Source organism: Guyanagaster necrorhizus, assembly GCF_019112545.1.
Source record: "Guyanagaster necrorhizus MCA 3950 unplaced genomic scaffold BT62scaffold_26, whole genome shotgun sequence".
Classification (NCBI taxonomy): Eukaryota; Fungi; Basidiomycota; class Agaricomycetes; order Agaricales; family Physalacriaceae; genus Guyanagaster; species Guyanagaster necrorhizus.
Window position 1 is genome coordinate 112,190 of NW_025064905.1, and position 22,038 is coordinate 134,227.

The 22,038-nt window shown below is 48.0% G+C and overlaps 5 protein-coding genes across 5 annotated transcripts; 3 read left to right on the forward strand and 2 right to left on the reverse strand.

Moving 5' to 3' along the window:
• Positions 1-5,971: 5,971 nt before the first annotated feature.
• Positions 5,972-6,503, reverse strand: BT62DRAFT_358214 (uncharacterized protein). The gene is made up of 2 exons (XM_043180614.1): positions 6,388-6,503; positions 5,972-6,334 (listed from the first exon to the last, which is right to left on the reverse strand). Exon 2 carries the CDS (start codon positions 6,321-6,323, stop codon positions 6,030-6,032), a length of 294 nt encoding a protein of 97 aa, XP_043036298.1. The 5' UTR covers positions 6,324-6,334; positions 6,388-6,503; the 3' UTR covers positions 5,972-6,029.
• Positions 6,504-6,630: 127 nt separating this feature from the next.
• On the reverse strand, positions 6,631-7,752 carry BT62DRAFT_904802 (TBCC-domain-containing protein; the record flags this gene model as incomplete). The annotated part of the gene is made up of 5 exons (XM_043183581.1): positions 6,631-6,788; positions 6,831-6,966; positions 7,016-7,429; positions 7,479-7,630; positions 7,677-7,752. 5 exons carry the CDS (start codon positions 7,750-7,752, stop codon positions 6,631-6,633), a joined length of 936 nt encoding a protein of 311 aa, XP_043036299.1.
• A 144-nt stretch (positions 7,753-7,896) lies between these two features.
• Positions 7,897-9,596, forward strand: BT62DRAFT_982303 (uncharacterized protein; the record flags this gene model as incomplete). The annotated part of the gene is made up of 3 exons (XM_043189673.1): positions 7,897-8,221; positions 8,269-9,242; positions 9,291-9,596. The coding sequence occupies 3 exons, from the start codon at positions 7,897-7,899 to the stop codon at positions 9,594-9,596; spliced, it is 1,605 nt and encodes a 534-aa protein (XP_043036300.1).
• A 230-nt stretch (positions 9,597-9,826) lies between these two features.
• Positions 9,827-10,811, forward strand: BT62DRAFT_973049 (RING/U-box). The gene is made up of 6 exons (XM_043189098.1): positions 9,827-9,992; positions 10,047-10,074; positions 10,132-10,182; positions 10,244-10,314; positions 10,369-10,454; positions 10,507-10,811. Exons 1-6 carry the CDS (start codon positions 9,903-9,905, stop codon positions 10,517-10,519), a joined length of 339 nt encoding a protein of 112 aa, XP_043036301.1. The 5' UTR covers positions 9,827-9,902; the 3' UTR covers positions 10,520-10,811.
• A 1,855-nt stretch (positions 10,812-12,666) lies between these two features.
• BT62DRAFT_358380 (uncharacterized protein) lies at positions 12,667-14,456 on the forward strand. Its single transcript, XM_043180615.1, has 4 exons — positions 12,667-12,834; positions 12,888-13,936; positions 13,990-14,194; positions 14,245-14,456. The coding sequence occupies exons 1-4, from the start codon at positions 12,758-12,760 to the stop codon at positions 14,273-14,275; spliced, it is 1,362 nt and encodes a 453-aa protein (XP_043036302.1). The 5' UTR covers positions 12,667-12,757; the 3' UTR covers positions 14,276-14,456.
• The last annotated feature ends 7,582 nt before the right edge of the window (positions 14,457-22,038 follow it).

Genomic DNA, 22,038 nt, shown 5'->3' on the forward strand with positions numbered 1-22,038 from the left:
ATTATCAAGAGTAAGACAATAGAGAATTGTCTGTGGGTGAGGCAACTGAGTATAATAGCACTCTGTCTGTTGTGATTATCTAATTTTCTCATGCCCTTTGAGAAAGCACTCAAGATAAGATAGGCACCCTGATAAGATAAGAAAAAGAAAAGATGAAAAGAATTATAACAGTCAGTCTCATCTTTTACTTCTTCAATCTTAGTATTCTTGCTGTTTTCTTCTACAGCATTGACTTTCTTCTGCAACTCAGCAATCTGAGTCTATATCTCTTCCCTTATATGCTTCTTCTTTAGACAGTTCTTCAACATGTGCTTCTTCTTGCCATAGTTAAAACATTTGTCCTCCTTCTTCAGCTAGTCAATGTCTATAGGCTTCCTTTGCCTCATATATACTATTTCTATATTTGTCTTCTTCTCTCCAAAGGATTCACTGCTCTTCTGTGACCCCTGGGCACTCTTGTTCTAGTTTCTGAAGCCTGATCTGTTCTTCTTGTCATAGACTTGGTGCATCACATTTGCTACCTTCTGTTATTGGCATTCTCAGTTCATAACAGTGATTCACTCTTTCCATTCATCATATCCCTTCAGCATATTAATGGCAATATCAGAGATGGTCTTCATATAGAAGAGGAGAATGCCAACTTTGAGAGCCTCAGTCATATGCTTGGTTTTACTGGTGTCATGTTGGAGGTTGGCAAGTTAAGTAGACTGCTTTAGCTTATAGAAGTAGTTGCTGGCAATCTTATCATCTATTTGGAGTTTATACATCTTAGTCTTGTGTACATCTTGTATAGCAGAGTCAGTGAACTTATCTCATATGGCCTGTTTGAACTCTATCCAGAATGGCAGCTGATGATGTCTCCAGAATTTGAAATAGAGTTCAGTAAGAGTCATCATCCATTATTCTTTGGCTTTGTCTTTGAAGTAGAAAGTAGCAAATATGACTCAATAAGGGTCAGCAGTTAGGTAGCCAGTGTGTACCTGGAAATAGATTTTGCAGTCTATTAAGAATCAGTCAATATCATTGAAAAGCCTCTTGAATGGACAAGGCTTTCTCATGACCTCTGGTTTACACTGAAGGATCTAGGCATCAGCTACAAAGGATTTCATGAAGTTGGAGTATTTGTTGAACAGAGAATATTTCCATTCTCTGAAGAGGTCCAGGGAGTAAGTGGAGAGATTGATCATCAGCTACAGAGCTTCCTGTCCTTTGCTTCCTTCTGATTCTTCTATTGATAATCTCAAAGTTCTTGGCATTAGAGTCATCTGGTTCTTCTTTGGCCAGTCCTTGGGCACTGAGCTCAGCTTCATTGGCAGGTGATTGTCCAGCAAAGAGTTAGAGCTTCCAGCTTGCTAGCATCAGAGGTCATAGCTGAAGAGCTGAAGCAGCCCAAGAAAATCATCTGGTAGAGACTGGGAGGGTGATTGTTTGGATTGATAGTATCATATAAATAGCTCACTTGAGTGGTGTTGGTGGAGTGTTCAGCATGAGTTGGATGTCAAACCTAGATTTGTATAGAGATAGCTCCTCTACAGAGGCTTCTAGGTATTCAGCATTGAACAAGTAGATAGCTTATTCAGTAGCACAATACTGTAAAATATCAATTTTCTCCATATTGTCTGCTTGCAAGTACTTCTATCCCATGAGGTCTACTCTTCAGCTCATATTTTGAGTCAGTTTCATAATTCATTCTCTAAACATCTTATTGAACTTTTTAATATAGAGATTTTGAAGCTCCTGTCTCATCTATCTCTCATCTCACCCTTCTAGTTCCTTGTCCTTGAGGGCAAAGAAGAGATTGCATATCAGAGATGTCCCTTCAGATGCTTTCACCATCACTGAAAAATCTTCCTGGGTGACTGGATGCAGGTTGAGCAGAAGACTGCTCTCAAGGCTGAGAAAGTCCAGTGACAGGCTGATCAGATTTTCCTCAGGATGCTCCTGCTGTCTTCTCTAAGCACTTATGATATTAGAGAAACTGGTTCTGGAATTGATCATCAAGAAAGAGATTGAGGATTCTTAACCTAAGAAATCTTCTGAAGATATTATCACTGAGATGAATGGGATCTGGTCACTGGATCTTATAGGCAGATGATGGAGTGGTTCAAGCAGCCTCAGAAGGTCAGGGTTCTGGAGAGAGCTGACAGGCTTCAGCAGTGATAAGCTCTGCCATGTCTGCTCAACTAGACTCTCAGAAGGGTTGGCAAGTTGAGCCTTAGTGTGTAAGCTCAAAGCATCAAAGATCAGTGGTTTCTTCTGAAGAGTTCTTGAAGTCTTGATAGTCCAGGTATTGCTAGATGAGGTAATCAAGATCATCCTTTAGAAAGTCTCTCATGTTTTTCTGGTCATGTCAGCTGATGCTGTTGCTGTTGAGGTCAAATGTTGAGGGAATGCTTGAATCATATGAGATATAGCTCCTGGCTGAGAAACAGTGAGAGATGTGAGTCTGGACTAACTTATATTCTGAGGTGTTGTTAATTCAGTCATTATTTCTGGCCAAGGAATCTTTAGTGCAGGCTCTAAGTCTATACTCAGAGGACAGCAGAAGATATGAAAGATTCTGAGATGTCATAGAAGTTGAGTGGGAGGTTATCAAGGAGACTAGATGAGACAGGAGAGAGATCTGCCAGAATGTGACAGAGGTATCTCCACTGCTCTGGATGGAGCTGTCTTATTGTGATGACTCTAGTGGATATTAGAAGTTGCTGAGCCCATCAGCTTCTTCTCTTTGTACTTCCTCAATATCTTTTACAGTCAGATTTCTGGAGCCAGCTTCAGATACAGGGTTTGCCTCAGACTTGTCAGAAATTTGAGAAGCAAGAGGTTCTACTAGAAGGTCATGGAGAGAGAGAACAGAGGTGATATTCTATTGGATTCTGTAGAACATATAGATAGACTAATAGTATTTGATTATCTAAGCAGTAATTGACTGGTTGCCATAGCAAAAGAGTATAAGAATAAGGAGCCCAAGTAAGGTGCTAACAATGATGCTCAAGAACCTGAAGAAGTTTGATATAATATTGAGAGTTGCAAGCATTTGGCTTCTTTTACAGTCTAGCAGCATAAAAAAGAGAAAGGTTAAAGCTTTAAGCTAATTGTTAGATCCAATCAGCACATGATCTTTACACATAGTAAACTGCAGCTGTATCATATTCATACAGTCACCACAGAGTCCACTTAGTGTGATTAGAGGCTGTGCATTCAAGACTGTCCAAGAAGGCTTGAGAGAAACATGATATAAAATAAACTTTAGCTCAAAGCTGGATTGTTACAGCAAGAGCTACACTACTTATATACTGTTCATTGGGTGATAAATATAGTTCTGACCTATTGTGCTCTCTTATGCTAAAGTGTTATGATGTCTATTCATTGAGAGTGAGACAATGCAGTATTGTCTATAGACAGGGTGTCATCACTCTCTCAGAACAATAGTGTGAATGCTCTGATGTAGCTAAGAGAATTGTTCCATAGTCAGTAAGCATCTGAGATAAGATAGGCACTCTGATAAAATAAGATAAAGTCAATAAGACAAGATAAAATAATAAGATAAAGGAAAAATCATAATATTTTTAGTGCTGCTGAATCTTCTTTCAAATTTTCATACTTTGCTTTGACTTTAGAAAATACAACATTATCCTCCAGGATTTTCCATCTGTGAAGCTTATATAATGTCTTTCACCATGGATACTCTGAGTTTGAGCTGGTCCTCATAGATCTGAAAATGTCATTTCATCTATTTTGGTATAGTCTCTTTCAGCTTCATGCAGAGATAGCTCAGTATGATGCTTAGCCTTTATGCAGGCTTTGCAATCTGTCTGAAGCTTGGCTGACTTATCTACATCTATTCTCTTGACTATTTTCTTTCTGAATAGTCTTTTTATTGAACCCATGTTTAAATGATCCAATATTTTGTGCCACTTTTATCATGATCAAACTGGTTTTGTAGCACAGACCTAGATTATATCTGAGGCAATAATGTCAAAGCTGTATATCTTTGATATCTTATCTCTATAACCAATTGTCCTGTCACATGATGAGACAATATTCATCTAAGACTCTTTGAATTTGAGTTCAAACCCAGCATCTGTGATATACTCTAGTGAGATAAGATTGAATAGTGTGTCAGAACAGTGGATACACTCCTTTAGTGTGACTTGAGTGATCTTGTCTTCTTCAACTATTTTAATCTTGACAGTTCCCCTTCTCAAGCCCTTAGATTTGCCTACATCAATGACTTCATGTCCTGGGGTCTCAATATAGTCAGAAAAATATAATCTATTTTTGACTATATGTCTGATAGTGCCAGAGTCTCTTAGCCATGATGCTCCTGAGAGTGAGGTAAGTGTGATATCTGTTGCACAAAATGCATAGTCTTCTTTATCTGGATCCAATTTGGCAACATGTGCCTGAGTCTGGCTCTTCTCTTTTTCTTTTCATGACTTTCTAATATTCTTTTTCTCATTTGGGCAATTTGTCCTGATGTGACTAGTTTTCTCACATCTGTAACATGTGATTTTCAGACTGAACTTCTTCTTGTCATATGCTGCAAGTGTCATGGTCTGGTCAGAAGTCTTTTTCCTTAATCAGATGTCTTTCTGGAGAATTTGGAAAATCAACTTATAGGAATCTTTCAAGTCAGCAGTGTCCACTGATGAAATAAATGAATTTCATAATTCTAAGAGTGATGTAAGCAGTGTGATAGGAAAGTCCTCTTCCTCAACTTTCTGCTTGAGGGATGCCAGCTTCTTCTGATAGAACCTCATAGTCCTAATGTGCTCCTCTATGTTTTCTCCTTCTTTGCACTGTGCTCTGAAAAATTTCCTTCTAACAAGGACAATTCCCATGAGTCCTCTGGACTCATACATATCTTTCAGAGCTTTTCAGACTTCTGCTGAAGTCTTTGAACCAGCAATATACACCAGCAGGCCATCTAAAACCTGCAATCTTATTGTCAAAAGAGCCTTTCTATTGCTCTTCTTCCAATCTGCCACCAGTGCTGCATCTGCCAGAGCCAGAGTGCTTCCATCTGCATAATCAATTAGGTCTAAATTGGTTAGGATATTGATCATCTTAATTTTTCAAGTCAGATAATTTTTCAGGCCCTTAAGGAGGTCAATTCTGTACATGGACTGGCTATCTATGTGATTCTACATGTGTACATAAAGTATGAAAGAGTGTGAAGTGTGTAGTAATGTAAGTAGTTCAGTTATGGCTGAAGCCCATAACCTGTTGAAAGTATAGAGGAGAGTAAAGTACAGAGGATTAGATCAGCCTCTTGAAAGAGAGACATTGTACTTAAATACATTTTGTACTACTTCAAGAGCTTTCTACAAATTACTATGTAAGTCCTGATCATGGTCCAAGTCAGCTGCTGCTGATTGATATAGTAGGACATTCTCATACTCACTCAGGATTGCTATCCCAACAAATATGCTTTCTTCCAAATCATCAGCACCTAAATTCCAACACTCTTAGAAGTTGGTCTCCCACACATGCACTTTATCATCCTCTGTATCACTTGAGAGAATCATTTTGTCTATCTTGGAGTGTAGACTGAGGATAAGCTGGTGCTGCAAGTGTTGAAAAAGAGGTCAATCTGATTTGGCAAGACATGCACTGCTAGGGCCAGTTTCTTTTTAGCACAAAAACAGACATTCTGAAAATGTTGTGACTTTCAGTTATCTTTATATGCTGAAAAAATGGGATAAGAAAAACATGATGAAAAAATTGCTATTTTTAGCACTTTTTATATATCAAAAACAAATTCTTTTCTGCAAATAAAAGTGGTTTCCTTTGTCCTGGCAGTGGGGGATGCCTTTTTTAATTCAATTTTCCCTGCTGTTTTCCTTTACAGAAAAGAATATGGAAATGATCTCATTTACCAACTCATTTTACTGAACTTATTTTTACTATTGCAAAATTGAATGAAATGTCATAACATTTTTAGGTCCTGTTTTTCTGCCAAGAAAATGTTCCAGTCCCAGCAGTGATGCCCAGCGAGGTTCCGAGAGCATCGACTCCTCAAGTGGCTATGAGAATCGCAGAGGGGCTGCGAGGACCTGATTTTCTCCTTCAACATAACATGGTCCATTGATGATAGCACAATAAATAGGGGTATGTCCTTCAATATTGTGATCCTGAATGATACTGGAGAGGCAGAGTGAGCGGGAGTTGCATGCTTCATAGCAACTTTCCAAAATCTCTCGACACGGAGGCGCACTAGTTATCGAATTAGGTCGGACGAGATCATGAATAAGTGCTACTATGGTGATTTTCACTTGACCACTGAAAGTTCGCATGATGCCATCGGGTAGGAGGCCCATACGGTTGAAGCCTACTTCAACCTTCATAAGCGATAAGGAGGATTCATGAAAGGGGGGAGGTAACCTATTGGACGACTAGGCACTTCATTTTTCAGGCGTCATGAGTGCTGAATCACGTCGAATAGCGGAAGTGGGGAGGAAGGAGGTTTAAAAGACAGTCAACGAGCTGTATGTGAAACATCAACATCGTAGCATAGCACCAGCGTCTCAGATTCCCAATAAAGACAAACATGGGGCTAGCTCGGTAGATCATACATACTTAGAAATTACAATTACGCTGTCTGATCTTCTTTTCAACGACCAAGTCTTATCGAGTGCACGGCAAAAGGGAAGTCAGAAAGTCTCCAACCGTCGTCGAGCCCAAGGGCCAGGACATGGGTAGATGGTCTTCAGGCAAAACAGTCCAGTTTGGGGAGGGTGTAGCTTTAATATGTGAAAAATCTTGGACAGATAAGTGTTTGCTTTCTGCGACCTGGTGAACGTCAAGCACAGTCTACACAGAAAAACTCCGTGACAATACCTGTATGTCACGCTGCAAAGCGGAAGGATATCCGGCGAAACGAATGCCAGAGCAATTTTCAATGACTGGATGTGAGGGTATCGAAAGGTACACGTCAACAGTCCGTGATGTGTGCATTCGGAACTGCCAGGCAAAATGAGATCAAGTATGAACGAGCAATTTCCATATCTACCTGATGGCACCCAACGACGACCACACAGTTGTCCAAATCATGGAGCATGATACTTGACTGTATCATGGGTAGGAGAAGGACGACATTCCGGAGATTTTGAGCGTGCACGACGGAGATTGTCAATTCCGAAGGTGAAATAAGATTTACCACACAGTTCGCTAGATCTGACAGCATGACATCCCGTGCAGATAAGTCGGACAGGTCAACAGTGAAAAGTTCATTAGATCGTGAGCTGAAGTTCAGCATTGATGCTTGAGATGGCGAGGGTTCTTGAGAAATAGGTTCCACGGCGACGGTGGTGGTCGGAAGAGGATGAGAATGATTGAAAGATGCCTGTTTCTTGAAAGAAAACCGGGACACTGGCTTAGATGCCTTTCTCAGACCCTCCAGTGCAGCTTCGATGGATTTCAGTTGCTACCGTAGTCTTCAATCGTTAAGCCTGGAAAAGAAGATGACCACCGACATTCCCGTACCCCTTCTGGTCATAAGCAGGCAGTGATCCCACGGCATCCGCTAGATCCTTGGTCAACTTTGCGAACCGAGCTAACAGTTCAGCAATGGTTTCGTCCGATATGGAGGGAGCCTCCTTGCACGCAGATATACGATTTTGGAGGTCTGGATGACGCTTAGCTTCAAAATAATAATAATAATAAAACCATACCTGTTTTATCATTCAAAAATTCAGAAGAAAATAGCTGGGAAAAGGACCATTGCTGCTCGGTGCTGACGGAAGACATGCAAGCTGATTGAAGTGTTGAGCGTTTATATATAGAGCGTGCGAACATTCATACATTACGTAAGCTACGGCTGAACTCGAACGGTGACCACAGCTGGCGCGCTAAACAGCGACGCCCGTCGTCTTGTCGTCGCCTCACTCGCTCATGGATAATGCCGCACAGAAGCTATTGGAATCTGCAACACATAGGATGCTTCATGCATCGACCTTCTCCCGGTCTTCTTCTCAGGCGTCTTTAGTACTCACTGATCTCCTCTCGCGTTATTTGGCTCTTTTGTCGTCGACATGTGCGAAACACGCACAACACGCGGGCAGGACGAAGTTGACACCGATGGACGCACTATCTGCTTTGGATGAGCTCGGTGTAAGTCTCGATGAGCTGAAGGAATACGGATCCACTGAGGGTATTGAGCTGAACCGTTACGCGGTCAAGTCCTTGCGTCGCATCGAAGATCTGAATGAATTCAGAGGTGTGTCTTAGACATATGCTGCTAGATGACGTGTTGATGGCTTGTAGCCCAACTGAATGACGGACTACGGCAGGATCGCAATGATGCGATCCCATTGCATTATGCGCCATTCGCCGGTGTCGAAGAATTGGAGGAAGACGAAGACGAAGAAGTAGAGGCGCAGGCTATGTTTGACGGTGAGGAAGATGCGGAGGCATCGTTTGACGAAGACAACGAGTTCAACCTTGATATTCTCCCCAACCACGAACCCAGACATGCCCCTCCGATACCCACATTGCCGCTATCTCCTATATCGAACCCGTCTACGCCACCACGGAAACGGCAACGGACAATAGATTGGGATCCACCGCCTCATATTCCCGACTTTCTACCTCCATTTCCTGCCATCTTACCAGCGTCTCCTCCTCAGACACAGTCCGAACTGGCAGAGGAACCACTTCCCACTGAAACAAAGAACACCAGGCCTCATTCTCCCGCACTTCAGGCGCCACCTGCACAAGCACTGACGTCGTCAGCCACAGCGGATTGGCTGATGCAAGTGCCGTATTCCCAGTCTTCTTTGTCTTCTCAGCCAGAATGGCACCTTCCGTCGCCGCCTACTGATCATGCCACATTACCTGCCCGTATATCCAGATTTCCTACACCCCAAACTGATCAATCCCTCTTTTCTGCATATCACCATATTCTCACGAGTCGGTCATCGTCCGACAGCCTGGGAACCAGCAACCCTCAGAGACATAAAGTCGCCATGTCTTTGTTAGCACTGACACAGACGTCATCCCGGTGGGACCCTCCGGATACGTTGTATTCTAATCTTGCAACAAATCAGCCCAGAGTGTCGGCTATGGGACCTAGCTTTGCTGTGCCTACTCCTGGTGGACATGGCTTCGACAAGGTGAAGGACAAAGACTTCAAATTCCCTGGAATTCCTGGGAAGAGTGTTTCGTCGACTGAACGACTTTCGAATGTCGTGAGTCAGCAGTCCTCAAGAATACCTGAACTTGCCAGACATGTTCTTCCGGTGTGTGTCTGTCATTGATCTTGAGTATTCTTTCCAATATCTCTTTAGTCGAAGATCTTCAATCGTACAAGCAAGCTCAGCAACCCGCCTGTCATGACAGTGGACAGTAAACAACTTATCTATGGAGTTGGTATTCCTGCGCCTTGGAATTCATCTTCAGCGACCACCACAACTACTGACCCAACGACGGGGAAGAAGGAGGAAAAGCCGTGTGCTGTGCCTGACGCCAAGCTATTCGCCACTTGGGATTCTGAGACAAAAAATTATAGGGAACCTCTGGGCCGAGGGAGACAGGGAGGACGATCTGGCAAGAGCATATTAGGGTCCGCGTTGACAAGGAAAAGCAGAGTGTGAGCATCGGGACATTCGCTTTCGTCATGTACTATGTATAGTTGCATTGAATGTAATCTTATCGACGGAGGCACTGTTTAACTTACATGTCTGCTACTACCGAGAAAAGGGTACGAATATCACTGTCACATCCCGTTCACCATTAGGGTATACGGACCCCATCATTCGATTTAGACGGTCGCGGTAGTTCGGCATTTGCGGCAAGTAGCAGGAGGAACCGTCACAGTCACACTTGACTCTTGTCTTCCACCATCACCAGCACCGACAGCTACTTGTATCTTTGGGCTTTTACGATTCAGAACTACTGCGATGGCTGACGTTGACGTCGATATGGAACCCCCGGTGAAGAAGGAGAAGAATGAAGACAAGAATGGTAAGCAACGATTTGAAGTGAAGAAGGTATGTCATCTCCAAAGGATTTTGGTCGGCGCCTTGGCTGATGCCTTGTTGTAGTGGAATGCTGTGTCACTGTGGGCATGGGGTGTGTCAAGTCATTCTTTGTGGTATGTGTGGTGGTGTCTGAACGTATCTGTTATAGATATCGTCGTCGAGAACTGTGCTATCTGCAGAAATCATATCATGGATCTTTGTGAGAATATATCTTTTAGTCAAATCTATCAGATCTTTTAACATCCGCTTTTCCTGTGTAGGCATTGAATGTCAGGCCAATCAAGTATCTTCCACTACAGAGGAATGCACTGCGGCCTGGGGTATCTGTAACGTACGTCGCGCCACCTCCTTTTGTACTGCTAGCTCTTATGCTCGCCGCCTTTAGCATGCTTTCCATTTCCACTGCATTTCGCGGTGGTTGAAAACTAGGAACGTCTGTCCTCTGGACAACAGAGAATGGGAATTGCAAAGGTCTGACTGTTCCCATAATCTTTGTCATTCAAGTACTCAATATATCTCGTAGATATGGCCGATAAACTATATACTCATCGATTACGTTGTACAATCATACCATACAGATGTTTCTTTTTTTATGTCATTGAACGATGATACAACGACAGCGAAGAACGGCCAACTTCGGTCACAGGCAACTTGTTCATGCGAGGCACGTCAAATTGAAGTTGTTATTGATTGCCACGACGCCCAATGTCCGAATGCTCTCCACTGGTTGAATTTCATACAACATCGAAGTTGATTTGAGACGTAGTTATATTGGCAATCGTATAGATATATTCTATTTGGGGGCGTGTTGTACATTACAAGCAAGAGATGAACTATCATAGTCTAGAGGTATCAAGACCGCTGTTAAGGAACATGAGCCTAGATGTAACTGTACAGTATAAAAGGCGGTATGATTACTTCACGTGATGACGACGCGGCCACGAAAAAACCGGCCCTAAAGTTTTGTTGAATGCCGTTTTAGGCCATACCTCTTTCATTATCAACGGCATTGTACCTCATTGTGCTCAATCGAATCCTGCGATGACCTCTCAGTCATCTGGGCGTCGGTCGCCCTCAAATAGAGCCGGGACCTACAGCACATTATCGCCATCAGCAACACCAATGTCGCCTTCAAGATTGTCGTATTCTTCACGCTCAGGTCCGTCCGTCGCTTTTTTGTTGACAACGCGCTGACCCCCTTCAGATTCATCCGATACAGGAGACTCTGCACACAATATGCGCCGTGTGAATATTTCACCATCCGCATCACGAACAAATTCCTATACTGAGGAGGCCTGGGATGAGGGAGATTCTGCTGACGAAGTAGAGGCAAACCTTAACAGTTTGGACGATGAGCTCGATGAGACGGAAAACGCGCTTTCGACATGGTCATCTTCTGATCCCCATTCCTATACGGGCTCATATACGGGTACTGGCACGTACACAGGTTCAGGCACATACACCGGCGTGTACACAGGTTCACCCTCTGTCCTCTCACTCCCATCTTTGCTGGGTACACCGACATACTCAGCGGCTTCATCGTATCCGCCACCAGCCGGAAACTCAGCGCTGCGACTGAGTAGAATTACAGAAAGGACGGAGGGTACTCAGTCGCGTCCTGTTTCTGGGGCCACCGTTCCCACGCGTTCATTGGCTCGAACACCAGAGCCTGCTCGTAGTTCTTTCTTTGGCGGGGCAGTATCACCCTCGCATTCCAGATCATCGACGGACCCAGGTGCAGACCGTGATCTCCCACCGCCAGGTAGAGCCACTGAACTTATTGCAAGATTCGAAACAAACAGCCCCGTTGGTCCGGGCGGGCATCTTCGTGCAGCCTCTGCTCCTGGAGTTCGTCGTTCCCCTTCGCCCAGCAAATCCAACTCCTCTGCATCTTCCGGTGACACGAGGCCGACATTCTCCACCCTTCTTTCTCCGCCTGTAAGGCCGTCAACTACGTCTGCGACGACACGTTCCGGGAGCTCGCCCTATACCACTCCGAGCACATTCACCACGTTAACATCCAGCCAGACTCCAACGAATACTTACACGTCAACAGGCCAGTCAAGCAGTTACACTTCCGCGACCCCAACCCAGACGTCCACTTCGACCTTACGTCGTCCGCAGAGGTCATCACCGCGTTATCCCCTGGCATCGGTACGAAATATTGTCGCATTGTGGAAGGAGAGGACCCCTTCAAGGTCGCCTACAAAACCGACGTCTTCGGCAGGGTCAGATACTGATCCGCCTCCTCCCCCTTCCCAGCCGGCGGATGGCGACAATGGTCTTTTTGGCATCAGAAGGCGTGCTAGTCTACGACGCGATGGAGAAGGAGATTCTCAGGACACAGGCAATGGAAACTGGGCTGCCCTTACGCCAGAGGTTCTAGGAGAACTGAGCCGGTTTGCTGGAGGGCCGGAAGAAACAGTAAGCATTTTAATCACCGGTACACGTGGTGCTAAAACTGATTTTTTCCCCTTCAGCCCATCCATATTGGCACTCTCTATTATCTCAATGTGCACACTGCTCCGCCCTATTTCTGGCAAAGATGTCAAGCGTTGTTGTATCGAAACACCCTTCTCTTGTCCTGGATAGCCCCTGGCGCTGGTCGCGGTGTTGTTCAGTTGGATTTGATCAACTGCGTCGGCGTTGAAAGTGCGCTAAGTTTAGGACACCCTAGGGCTCGTGATGATGTAGGAGCCATTGCAGCAAATGCCCAAGAGGAAAGGGAAGGTCGGGAAAAGGGAGATATAGTGGAAAGCTTGGTCCCTTTTTGGATGGTTTATGGCGATGGAGTTGAACGTTTGGCCACTGAGAGTCTGGTTGAACGACAACGATGGGTGAATAGAATTTGGTGCGTATTCACTAGGAAACATTTATTTTGCTGACGAATGGTTCTGTGTCTAGGGAGGCCGTCAATAGTCAACCAGCACCGTCGGTTTCCCGCACAGGCTCATATACTCAGACCCGGTCAAGATCACCCACGGGATCCATTCGAACGATTCTCTCGATGGAAAGCCGCAGCAGTCTCAATTCTGCAACCAGTTCTGGGACGGGATCGCGTTCAACCATCTACGTTCCTCCCATTGGAGAAGTCCCGGACATGGATGATCCTTATGGATCTGAAGCCGGAAGATCAGTGTCAGCGTCATCTCGAAGCTCGAGGTACCAATCGTTTAGCTCCGATTCTGAAAGGAGGCGGTCACTTTTGTCATCTTACCATGATCACACTGTAGACGACACCGTTATTTCAGGGCGGGATTATCTTTACCCTGGTGACCCTCGAGTCATCTCTGGTGGTACGCGTAGAAGGCTTAGTGGAAGGCTTAGGAGATCGGGATCAATGACCGATTTGGGTATCGATTTTGCGTCTAACCGATCTTCGAGTGAATACGGAACTCCGCAATCTGGAGATGAAGATGATTCCAGGTTCTTCTCTGCAGGGGGGTCTAGTGGAAGGTCTTCGTTCTATTCGTCGTCGTCATTCACCAGAGCGACGGGAACAGGGACAGCCGTCACACCTAGCGACACATTGACGACAACGAGGATGACAGGATTTACCACAAGTGATACACAGATTGTTCCGTCGACATTGTCGTATAGAGGGACAGAGTCGGCCTCGCTCCTCGGTGACTCACACAGCTCAGGCACTGGCAGTTACACGTACAGTTCTGGGTACGGATCTTCACCATATACGAATAGTGATACTCTTACGGTACCCTCGAGAAGTTCCCTATCGAGAGCTGGTGGAGTGCGAAGACGCACTCGAACACACTCAGGATCTTCCAGCGGCAGCGGCTATCAGCCATCTGGGAGCGAAGACAGTTTAGAGAGGGAACGTAGAGCAGAGCTCAGCTATTCAAGCGGAAGCTACACTGGGAGCTACACAACGTTGAGTGGAAGTTATAGTTCAGGTGGAAGCTATACAGTGAGTGGTACGGGAACAAGCGAGACTGGTAGGCTTTCAGCTTGTAAATTTTCATAGATGTATTGACGAGAAATACTTTAGGTTATGATGTGTGTACGGCTTCAGATCTGTCGGATACTACGCCTAGGACGACGACCATTGCAACAAGTGCTACATGTACTCCCTTTGCGTCGGCATCTATATCTTCCAAGGCGGAGGAAGAGACGTCCTCCGAAGAAAATTATGTCACTGCTTCTCAAGGTAGCAGTTACGCTACTCCAAGGTCTCCGTCCATAGCGTCGTTCGAGTCATTGCCCTCGATTCCGTCCCTCTACAGTACAGCTGATGAAGGAACAGCAACGTATCACACGGCTTCCGAACCTACTGAGTACAGTACAGCCGAAGTGTGTCCTTCGAGTCTTGCTGACATACCTTCCGAACGCAGTACACCGGTTCCGTCAGTAAAGGACATCGATGAAGTGGTGGAGCTTTCGAGAACTCCCAGTGTGAAGGAGTCACCCCTTCCGCCCCTTCCGACTGAATCGCCTGTAGTTATTCAACATGAGATTCTACCAGAAGATATTGCTCTTCCAGAGTCCTCGACAGAATCATCAATAGGGGAGTCGTCGCTTCCTTCCATCACGAGTGAATCACCGCTCCTGACACCGACACCGACTACCTCGGATTTGCCAACACCGACACCTTCTTCGCTGACGCCTTCAGTTTCCCCTACCTCTCCACAGCCAACGATGAGGAGCATGAGGAGCATTTCCAGTATCAGCTCGGAAATTCTTCCTTCTTCCAGCCACTTGACGACATCATCGGTCCCTTCTTCTGCTGGCCCCCCAAGCAGCCCAAGCAGCAGTTCTATTCCAATTACCCAAGCAACGCCATCTATGCTTCCTACATCGGCCACGATGCCTACGGAATCCAGTCTTAGTCTTAGCAGCAGAAGCCCGATGCCTAGCGTCTCAAGGTCTCCGTTGACTCCTTCCATAGCGTCTACGCCCTCTACCGCGGGACCGTTTGCAGTGGAGACAGATACGACATGGGACTCATCGCAATTGGCACCGTCACCTTCGATGATGTCACTCGCTTTGCACGATGGACCAGATGTTTCATTTGAAACATCGTTTCTGAGGCCAACTGGTTCGGTTTATTCGTCGGCTGATAGGATGAGCACGATTCCCGAGACGCAGTCAGCTATCACGCCTCACGAGCGACTGCCGACGCTATCTCCTGTTACGTGGACCGAAGCATCACTGTCTCCAGTGACGTTTCCTCCTTCGTCTTCGACTCCCGCGTCCTCCTCTCCGTCTCTTTTGTACCTGAGCCCTCCTGGACCAACAGAATTTAGACGAACTCCTTCAAGTGCCTCGACCAGCTCGTACAGTTCTGACAGGACCATTGATACCTCTTTCCTCGACTCAAGTTCTGTTATCGAAGAGTGGGAAATAGAGGAAGCGAGAGTGGTAACTTCCCGCTCCTTTCCTTCGACATATCCTAGTTTATTAACAACACCGATTGCTTCTGCTGTACAGTCCGTCGCACCTTCTACTCTTCCTTCTGTTGTGCCTTCTGTTGTGCCGTCTGTTGTAGCATCGGCAGTACCGTCTGTGATGTCATCTTCAAGATCTGTAAGTCCAATAATGTTTCTGCATTAAGTCTATTGTTAATCAATCCATGTAGGCTACACCTCTTCCGATGCGGCCTCGCAGTATACAAACACCGCCCGTACCGATACCGTCCGTCCGAACGCCGTCGGCGCGGACTCCATCCGAGCGAGCACCGTCGACACGGCCTCCATCATCACGAGCGCCGTCATCGAAATCTTCGTCGGCACGAACGCCATCAGTACCTGCACCAACACCGCCTGCCTCAACATCATCAGTCCCAACACCATCAATCCCAACACCATCGGTCCCAACACCCTCTGTCCAGACACCATCTCCCCGCACGCCGACTGGTGTTTCGCCCTCGGTTAGCCTGTCTACACCTCGAGGGGATACAACACAAAGAGAGATGTGGTCCGACACGGTGTCATCTGCGTCCAAATCGTCTTCGGCAACTCCAACTGCACGTCAAGAGTCTCGCAATATCTTTGATGACCTGGACAACTTGGCCAATGAGATTCGTGCCTACGATCAGAATCGGGAAGATGACAACAATGATTTACAGGACATGCTTAGGGGTATTCACAATGGCATCAGAGAGCTAACCGACCTTGTTCATCCCCGTAGCTCACCCCAACCCCTCAGGCGGGAGCTTGTTGAAGAACGAGTAGGAGGCAGCAGTGTCATGTCTGAAGAGATCGAAACTCCCCATGATTTTAGGCTTGTGCCATCCGAACTGGCTCCATCGAGTTTGGACAGTAGTGTGTCCTTCCTATCATCCCCTTACAGTCTCCGGTTCCCACCAACGGAAAGGGCGGACTCTCCCACACCATGGGATTCAGTAAGCGCGTTTTCCCCGCCATCGTCGTCGTCTTCCTCTTCGCCGTCATCGTCAAGTCCCCTGTCACGTGTATCTTCGCCTGACAGGGAGCCAACAGAGGGTTCTGTGACACCTATACCAAGGAGCTCCAGAGCCTCACCACCTTTGCCGCCTCTCCCTGTTCCGCCACCAGCTATACCTATCCCTGTTCCTGCACCTGTCCCGCCAGTCCTGCCAGTCCTGCCACCTAGTAGTTTGTCATCTTCATCCGATGTGGTCCAGATGCCTGATTATTCAGACACTTTGGCATCTATCAAGGATGATCTGCGATCACTCCTTGATGGACAAGGGTCTCTGGCTGACTTGGTTCGGTCTCGTCCTGTCCCGGATAACAGTGAAGTTCTCAATAGGCTGGGCACATTAGAGGATTTACTGCGAGATTTGTCTGATAAAGTTCGTCAAGGACCATCCTCTCCTCAAGTTCGTCGTGATATTACACCACACTCTGAGTTTTCGACGCCTCGGCGGCCTGCGCCACCGTTCCCGGAGCCTGAAACAACCGTGCCTCCCCTGCCCATTTTTACCCTGCCTTCCCAGCCTATGCCCGAGCCTGAGGTTCCGCCTCCACCTCCACCTCGGTCTCCTCCCCCACCTATGCCTGAACCTGATGTGGTGCCACCACCCTCGGAGTCAGTATCAGAGCCTGAAGGATCTTCTTCTGCAGGAAGCTATTTCCTTGATAGATTTGAAGACCTTTTAGACAACTTGAGGAGAGGCCAAACAGTTGCTCCCACCCCACGACCTGCTCCTGGAATACGACCATCAGTTCTTCAAGAACTCGATAATTTGATATCTGGTCGACTTGAAAGCTCTCTTGTAACACCACCAGAGCCCTTTAGAGGATTGCGGTTTGTTCCAGGTCTCAGACCTAGAGAGAGTATCGAATCACTCTTACAGACACGTCCGGCGACAGAGCCTCCTCCGACGCAATTCCCTGACATGGGTCCTCCTCGTCCCTCTGGACCTGGACGCCCAAGAACACAGCGCCGACAAGGTCCCAGAGTACCACACCGTCGGCAGCGGCAGCGGCAGCAGGAGCCTCCGCCACAACAGCGACCACACTCAACGTACCAACCGGAGCCACCGTCGCCGCCCACGCCTTTGCCATCATCAGTTGTTCCACCGCCTCCGATCTTTGACCGGCAGGCGGATGTCCCTCAAGAACGACGAGCCGCAAGGTTACCTACTCCGAGACCTGTCATAGTATGTCTCTTTGAGTATCTCCCATACTGTTCCTTTACAAATTTCTTTTAGCCCGCCAACTTATACGACGACGGTCCCGACCGTACGCAATCTGCACCACCGCCATCACACTTGGGCCGTGATGATGACGTTCACGGGGAGAGTTGGTATAGACGCGTAAGTTTTCTCTGGTGTAGCGATTTCATAACTAATTGACGTCTTCAAGCGACCGCCTGGTGGCAGCGAACCCGGTCCAAGTGGGCCTGGTTATGGTGTCCCACCTCCTCCTGTTTTACCTCAACAGCCAGCAGGAGGTCCTCAGTATATGCCCATGCCTCCTGGACCTGTAAGATTACAATCGTTGTCCTCAACTTAATATTAATGCCATGACATTAGATCCGTGTGGATTTGCCTCAGGAGTTCAATACCATTCTTGCCATCCTTCGAGTAAGGATGCATTCAAATGTATATATAACACTAATTTACTGAATGCCCCCGTAGGAAAATCGATTAGCTCAACTTGCGACCGTCGATCAGCAGCGAGAACTCATGCGGTACTTGCGAGGGCTGAATGGATGGCTGGAGAATGATGTCCAGGATCGCCAGAACGAAATTCGAGGAGTGATTGCTCGAGTGGAGCAACTGGGCAACGAAATCCGTGGTTTGCGCAGCGGTGGACGTATGTACTTTTGTGCCTACACAATAACTCCAGGCTCATTAATTTGCAGGTCCCCCGTCTGATGGTTCTTCAGTCTCAGGTTCGTCAGACGGGAGCTCTCCCGACCGTGGTGAGATACCTTTTCCTGGAATACCACCAGGTTTTGTCCCCGATGCCCAACAGGGTGGCCCATCAATGCCGCCGCCTGAACAGTATGTTATAAATCAGCCTGCGCCCGTAGTACCAGTGATTCCTCCAATGTCGGGATACCCTCAGTATCCACCAGTGCCAGTGGTTCCTCCGATAGGTGCATATGATCAGCCCGTAATTCCTTCCATGAGTGGTTATCCAATGCCCATGCCTCAGCCTATCAGACCAGATATAGGCGGACCAGCTGAGCCTTTCTATCCACCTCCAGCACCGGGGGCTACATTCATCCGAGAGGAAGGGAGTCCCTCTAGTAGTAGTGCATCAACTTCACACTCGAGTCGATCAGGGTCCCCACGTTCGGACATTTCCTCTGTCCACTATGTTCCTGCTCCTGGTACAATGCATGATGCTGCCTATCCTGGCACTCCTCATCCTGGTCGGGGTCCCAGCCCGCCTATTGTCACAGTTCCTACAGCTGTTCCCCATCCTACAGGTACCGACATCTCCCATCACCCTCCGTCTGGTCCATCTGCCCCCCCTGCGGGAGCTGTCCCTGCGCAACAACCCACGATTATTATCCACCCTCCACAGCCGACAATGCCTATGGGTCCGCAGGGAATAGTGCCAGTGGGACCCCCAGGAACTATACCGCAAATGGTGCCAATGCATCCACCGACCGCTTTACCGATACCACCACAGCCACAAACTCTCATCATCACGCCATCAAGATCGAGATCCAGCTCGGGATCATCACCGTCACGTCGATCACGCTCAAGGTCCCGTACCCACTCAGGGCGATCGCGTTCCCGTTCTTATTCGCGTTCCCGTTCGCGGTCTCCTACGCCTCCGCCTGGGCCTATGGTAGTAATGCAACCTACCCAGGGCCCGAGTCGCAGTAGATCTCGCTCTCGCGAAAGGTCCCCACCTCGTACAGCACAGCCTATCATTATTTCGGGAGGCGCTCCACTTCCCGTGCCAATGCCAGCTCCAGCCATTTTTCAGCGAAGTCGTAGTCGTAGTCGTAGTCGTAGTCGTAGCCCAAGCAGTAGCCGTGGCAGCTATCGGCACACTCCAGTGCAACCCATAAGTCCTTTGCCGCCACAGATTCAGCCTACGATCGTTATTCCTCCATCTCATCCTACAGAGGGAACCGCCTACCTTCCACCACAGACAATTGTTGTTCCAGGGAGAAGTAGCAGAAGTAGTAGGAGCAGCAGCTTAAGGCGTCAGCGATCTAGGTCGCGCTCACGGTCCCCCTCGCCTCGTACTCCCGTGTTACTTCCAGCCCGAACTCACTCTCCTACACCGGTTATTGTTCAGGGTGCTCCAACGCAGCTACCACCACAGCCTCTACCGACTCAATACCCTCCACAAGTACCAACTCAATATATACCGGTTCCTACTGGGTTTCCAAGTCAAGCACCGACTCAACTCCCTATACCACCTACAGGACCCATAATCGTCGAGGAACGATCCAGTAGACCCAGCAGATCCAGGAGCAGATCCAGGAGACGTCATTCTCGGAGTCCACGCCGCAGGTACTATTACTCCAGAAGCCCACGACGGAGGTCAAGAAGCAGGTCAAGGACTAGATCAAGGACAAGAAGTAGATCAAGACATAGACCAAGACGACGAAGCCGACACCGAAGCGTATCAAGTGACTATGATAGTGGTCGCAGGCGCAGTCGTAGCCGCCATCGGCGCCGTCGCAGTCCCCATCGTCGTAGTAGAAGTCCCCATCGTCGTAGTAGAAGTCGTTCTGGAGATTCTTATCGCAGTTACTCTCCGCGCCGTAGTTATTCCTCAAGGCGCGGTTCTCCCGGCCGCAGTCACCAGCGTCGACCGTCGGAATATGCAGATCGTCCCACTGGACCTCATCCGCCGACTGTTGGTACAGGTCTTCCTTACGGTCCACCTGATCACCCGGTCCCTATCCCCTTCCATGATCCAACACATACGGTGATTGTGCCTCCTCGTTCGAGGCCTCGTTCCCGATCGCGTTCTCCCACGTACTCCCATGGAATAGTACCGACGGTCGTAGTGCCGCCCAGTCGAAGTGGTAAGTTTTTGTTTACTGTCTAAAAATTCCTTTTGCTCACCAGTTTGTTTCAGCTTCACAGCCGTCTTATCGTGAGCAAGAGGTACCAATGCACGTACCTTCTCACCCTGTCCATACTGTCCACGAAACGCCCATTCGAAGACCCCCTGACGACACAGCTCATGATAGAAGTCGTGCTCCGACGCGTACGCCAACTCGTATTGGACACTCCCCGTCTCGTCCTCCAACTCGGATTGCGTCACCCTCTCAATCCTACGCTCCATCTCGCACTGGTACTCGCGTTCAAACACCCTTTGAAGATTATGATGTTGAACATGGACATGAACCTTCTCGTGTTCACGGCCCAGAACCAATTGAACCCTATGGAGTTCCTTATGGTACACCCATTCCGTCCCATGAACGACCGATTGTGCCCCATGAAGGCTCTCATGAAGTTCCAGTTGTTGTTCCTCATGAAGTCCCTCGTCGGACACCCAGTGTTCCTCGTACAGTTCCTCATGAAGATTATCCAAGGGGAGCGAGCGTCTCTCCCGGGACATCGCCTATCCCTCAAGTAATACCTCAAGAACTTGCTGAAGTCCCTCGCGAATCGTCACCACGCCAGGTCCCAGCTCCAACCCACGGTATACCTTCTCGGGCAGCGTCTCGTGCGGCCACCCGAGTGCCAACCCGCTCACCATCTCCCAGACGGTCCCGTTCCGCAACCCCGAGGCCTCGTTCGGAAACACCTATACCAATACCCACGCCTGGCGGTTCGGGAAGCTCGTATCGCAGTATCACCCCTCCTCCGAAACCCTTGTCACCGAGAGTGGGAGATTCGGGACTAAGAGAAGGTGATCTGGGGTCGAGAGATGTTCCAGAGTCGCGAGGAGATGTTCCAGGTTCGAGAGGGGAGGATCAAGCGCAAGGCAGGGCAACCCCCGTTATCGATCAAGGGATCGCTGAACGGTTTGCTAATCTTGACGAACTAGAGAGCAGACTACAGGATGTCGCAAGACATGCAGATGAGGCGGAAACCGACCGTGATAACCGATTCATGGAGAGCGAAGGTGAACGCCATCGGATCTTCGAAGATGCCGAGCGGCGCAGGGATGCTGAAGCGCAAGAAGCCCGTGAAGCTTTGTTAAGTGCCCTTGAAAGTCGTCTCGAGGCTCCGCTCCCACCCCCTGCTGTTGAGCCCATTCCCGACGTCCCACCACCCGAAACAGTGCCTGAAGATGATGGTCTCTCGCTGCATTCTATCCAGGCTGCAACTCAGGAGGCAATGTCCAGACATTCCGAGGACCTTCGGGATATCGTCAAGATGGAGAGAGACGAGATGAAGGCCGAACTGGAGCGGGAGCGGGAGCAGCACGCACAAGAGCGTGCGCAAGCTCGGGAGGACCTTGAGCGTGCGAGGGCAGAGCTAGATGCTGAGCGAGCGAAGTTAGTCGAGGAGAAGGATGCGAGAATTCATGAATTAGAGAATGAAATGGCTAGGATGAAGGAGGAGATGGAGGCTGAAAAGGAACAGCGGTCGGCTGAGTTGTTGCAACAGCGTGAAGAGGCAAGCAAAGAGCTGGCAGATGGATTCACTGGTTTGAATGCGGGGTTGGAAGCTCTGCAGAAC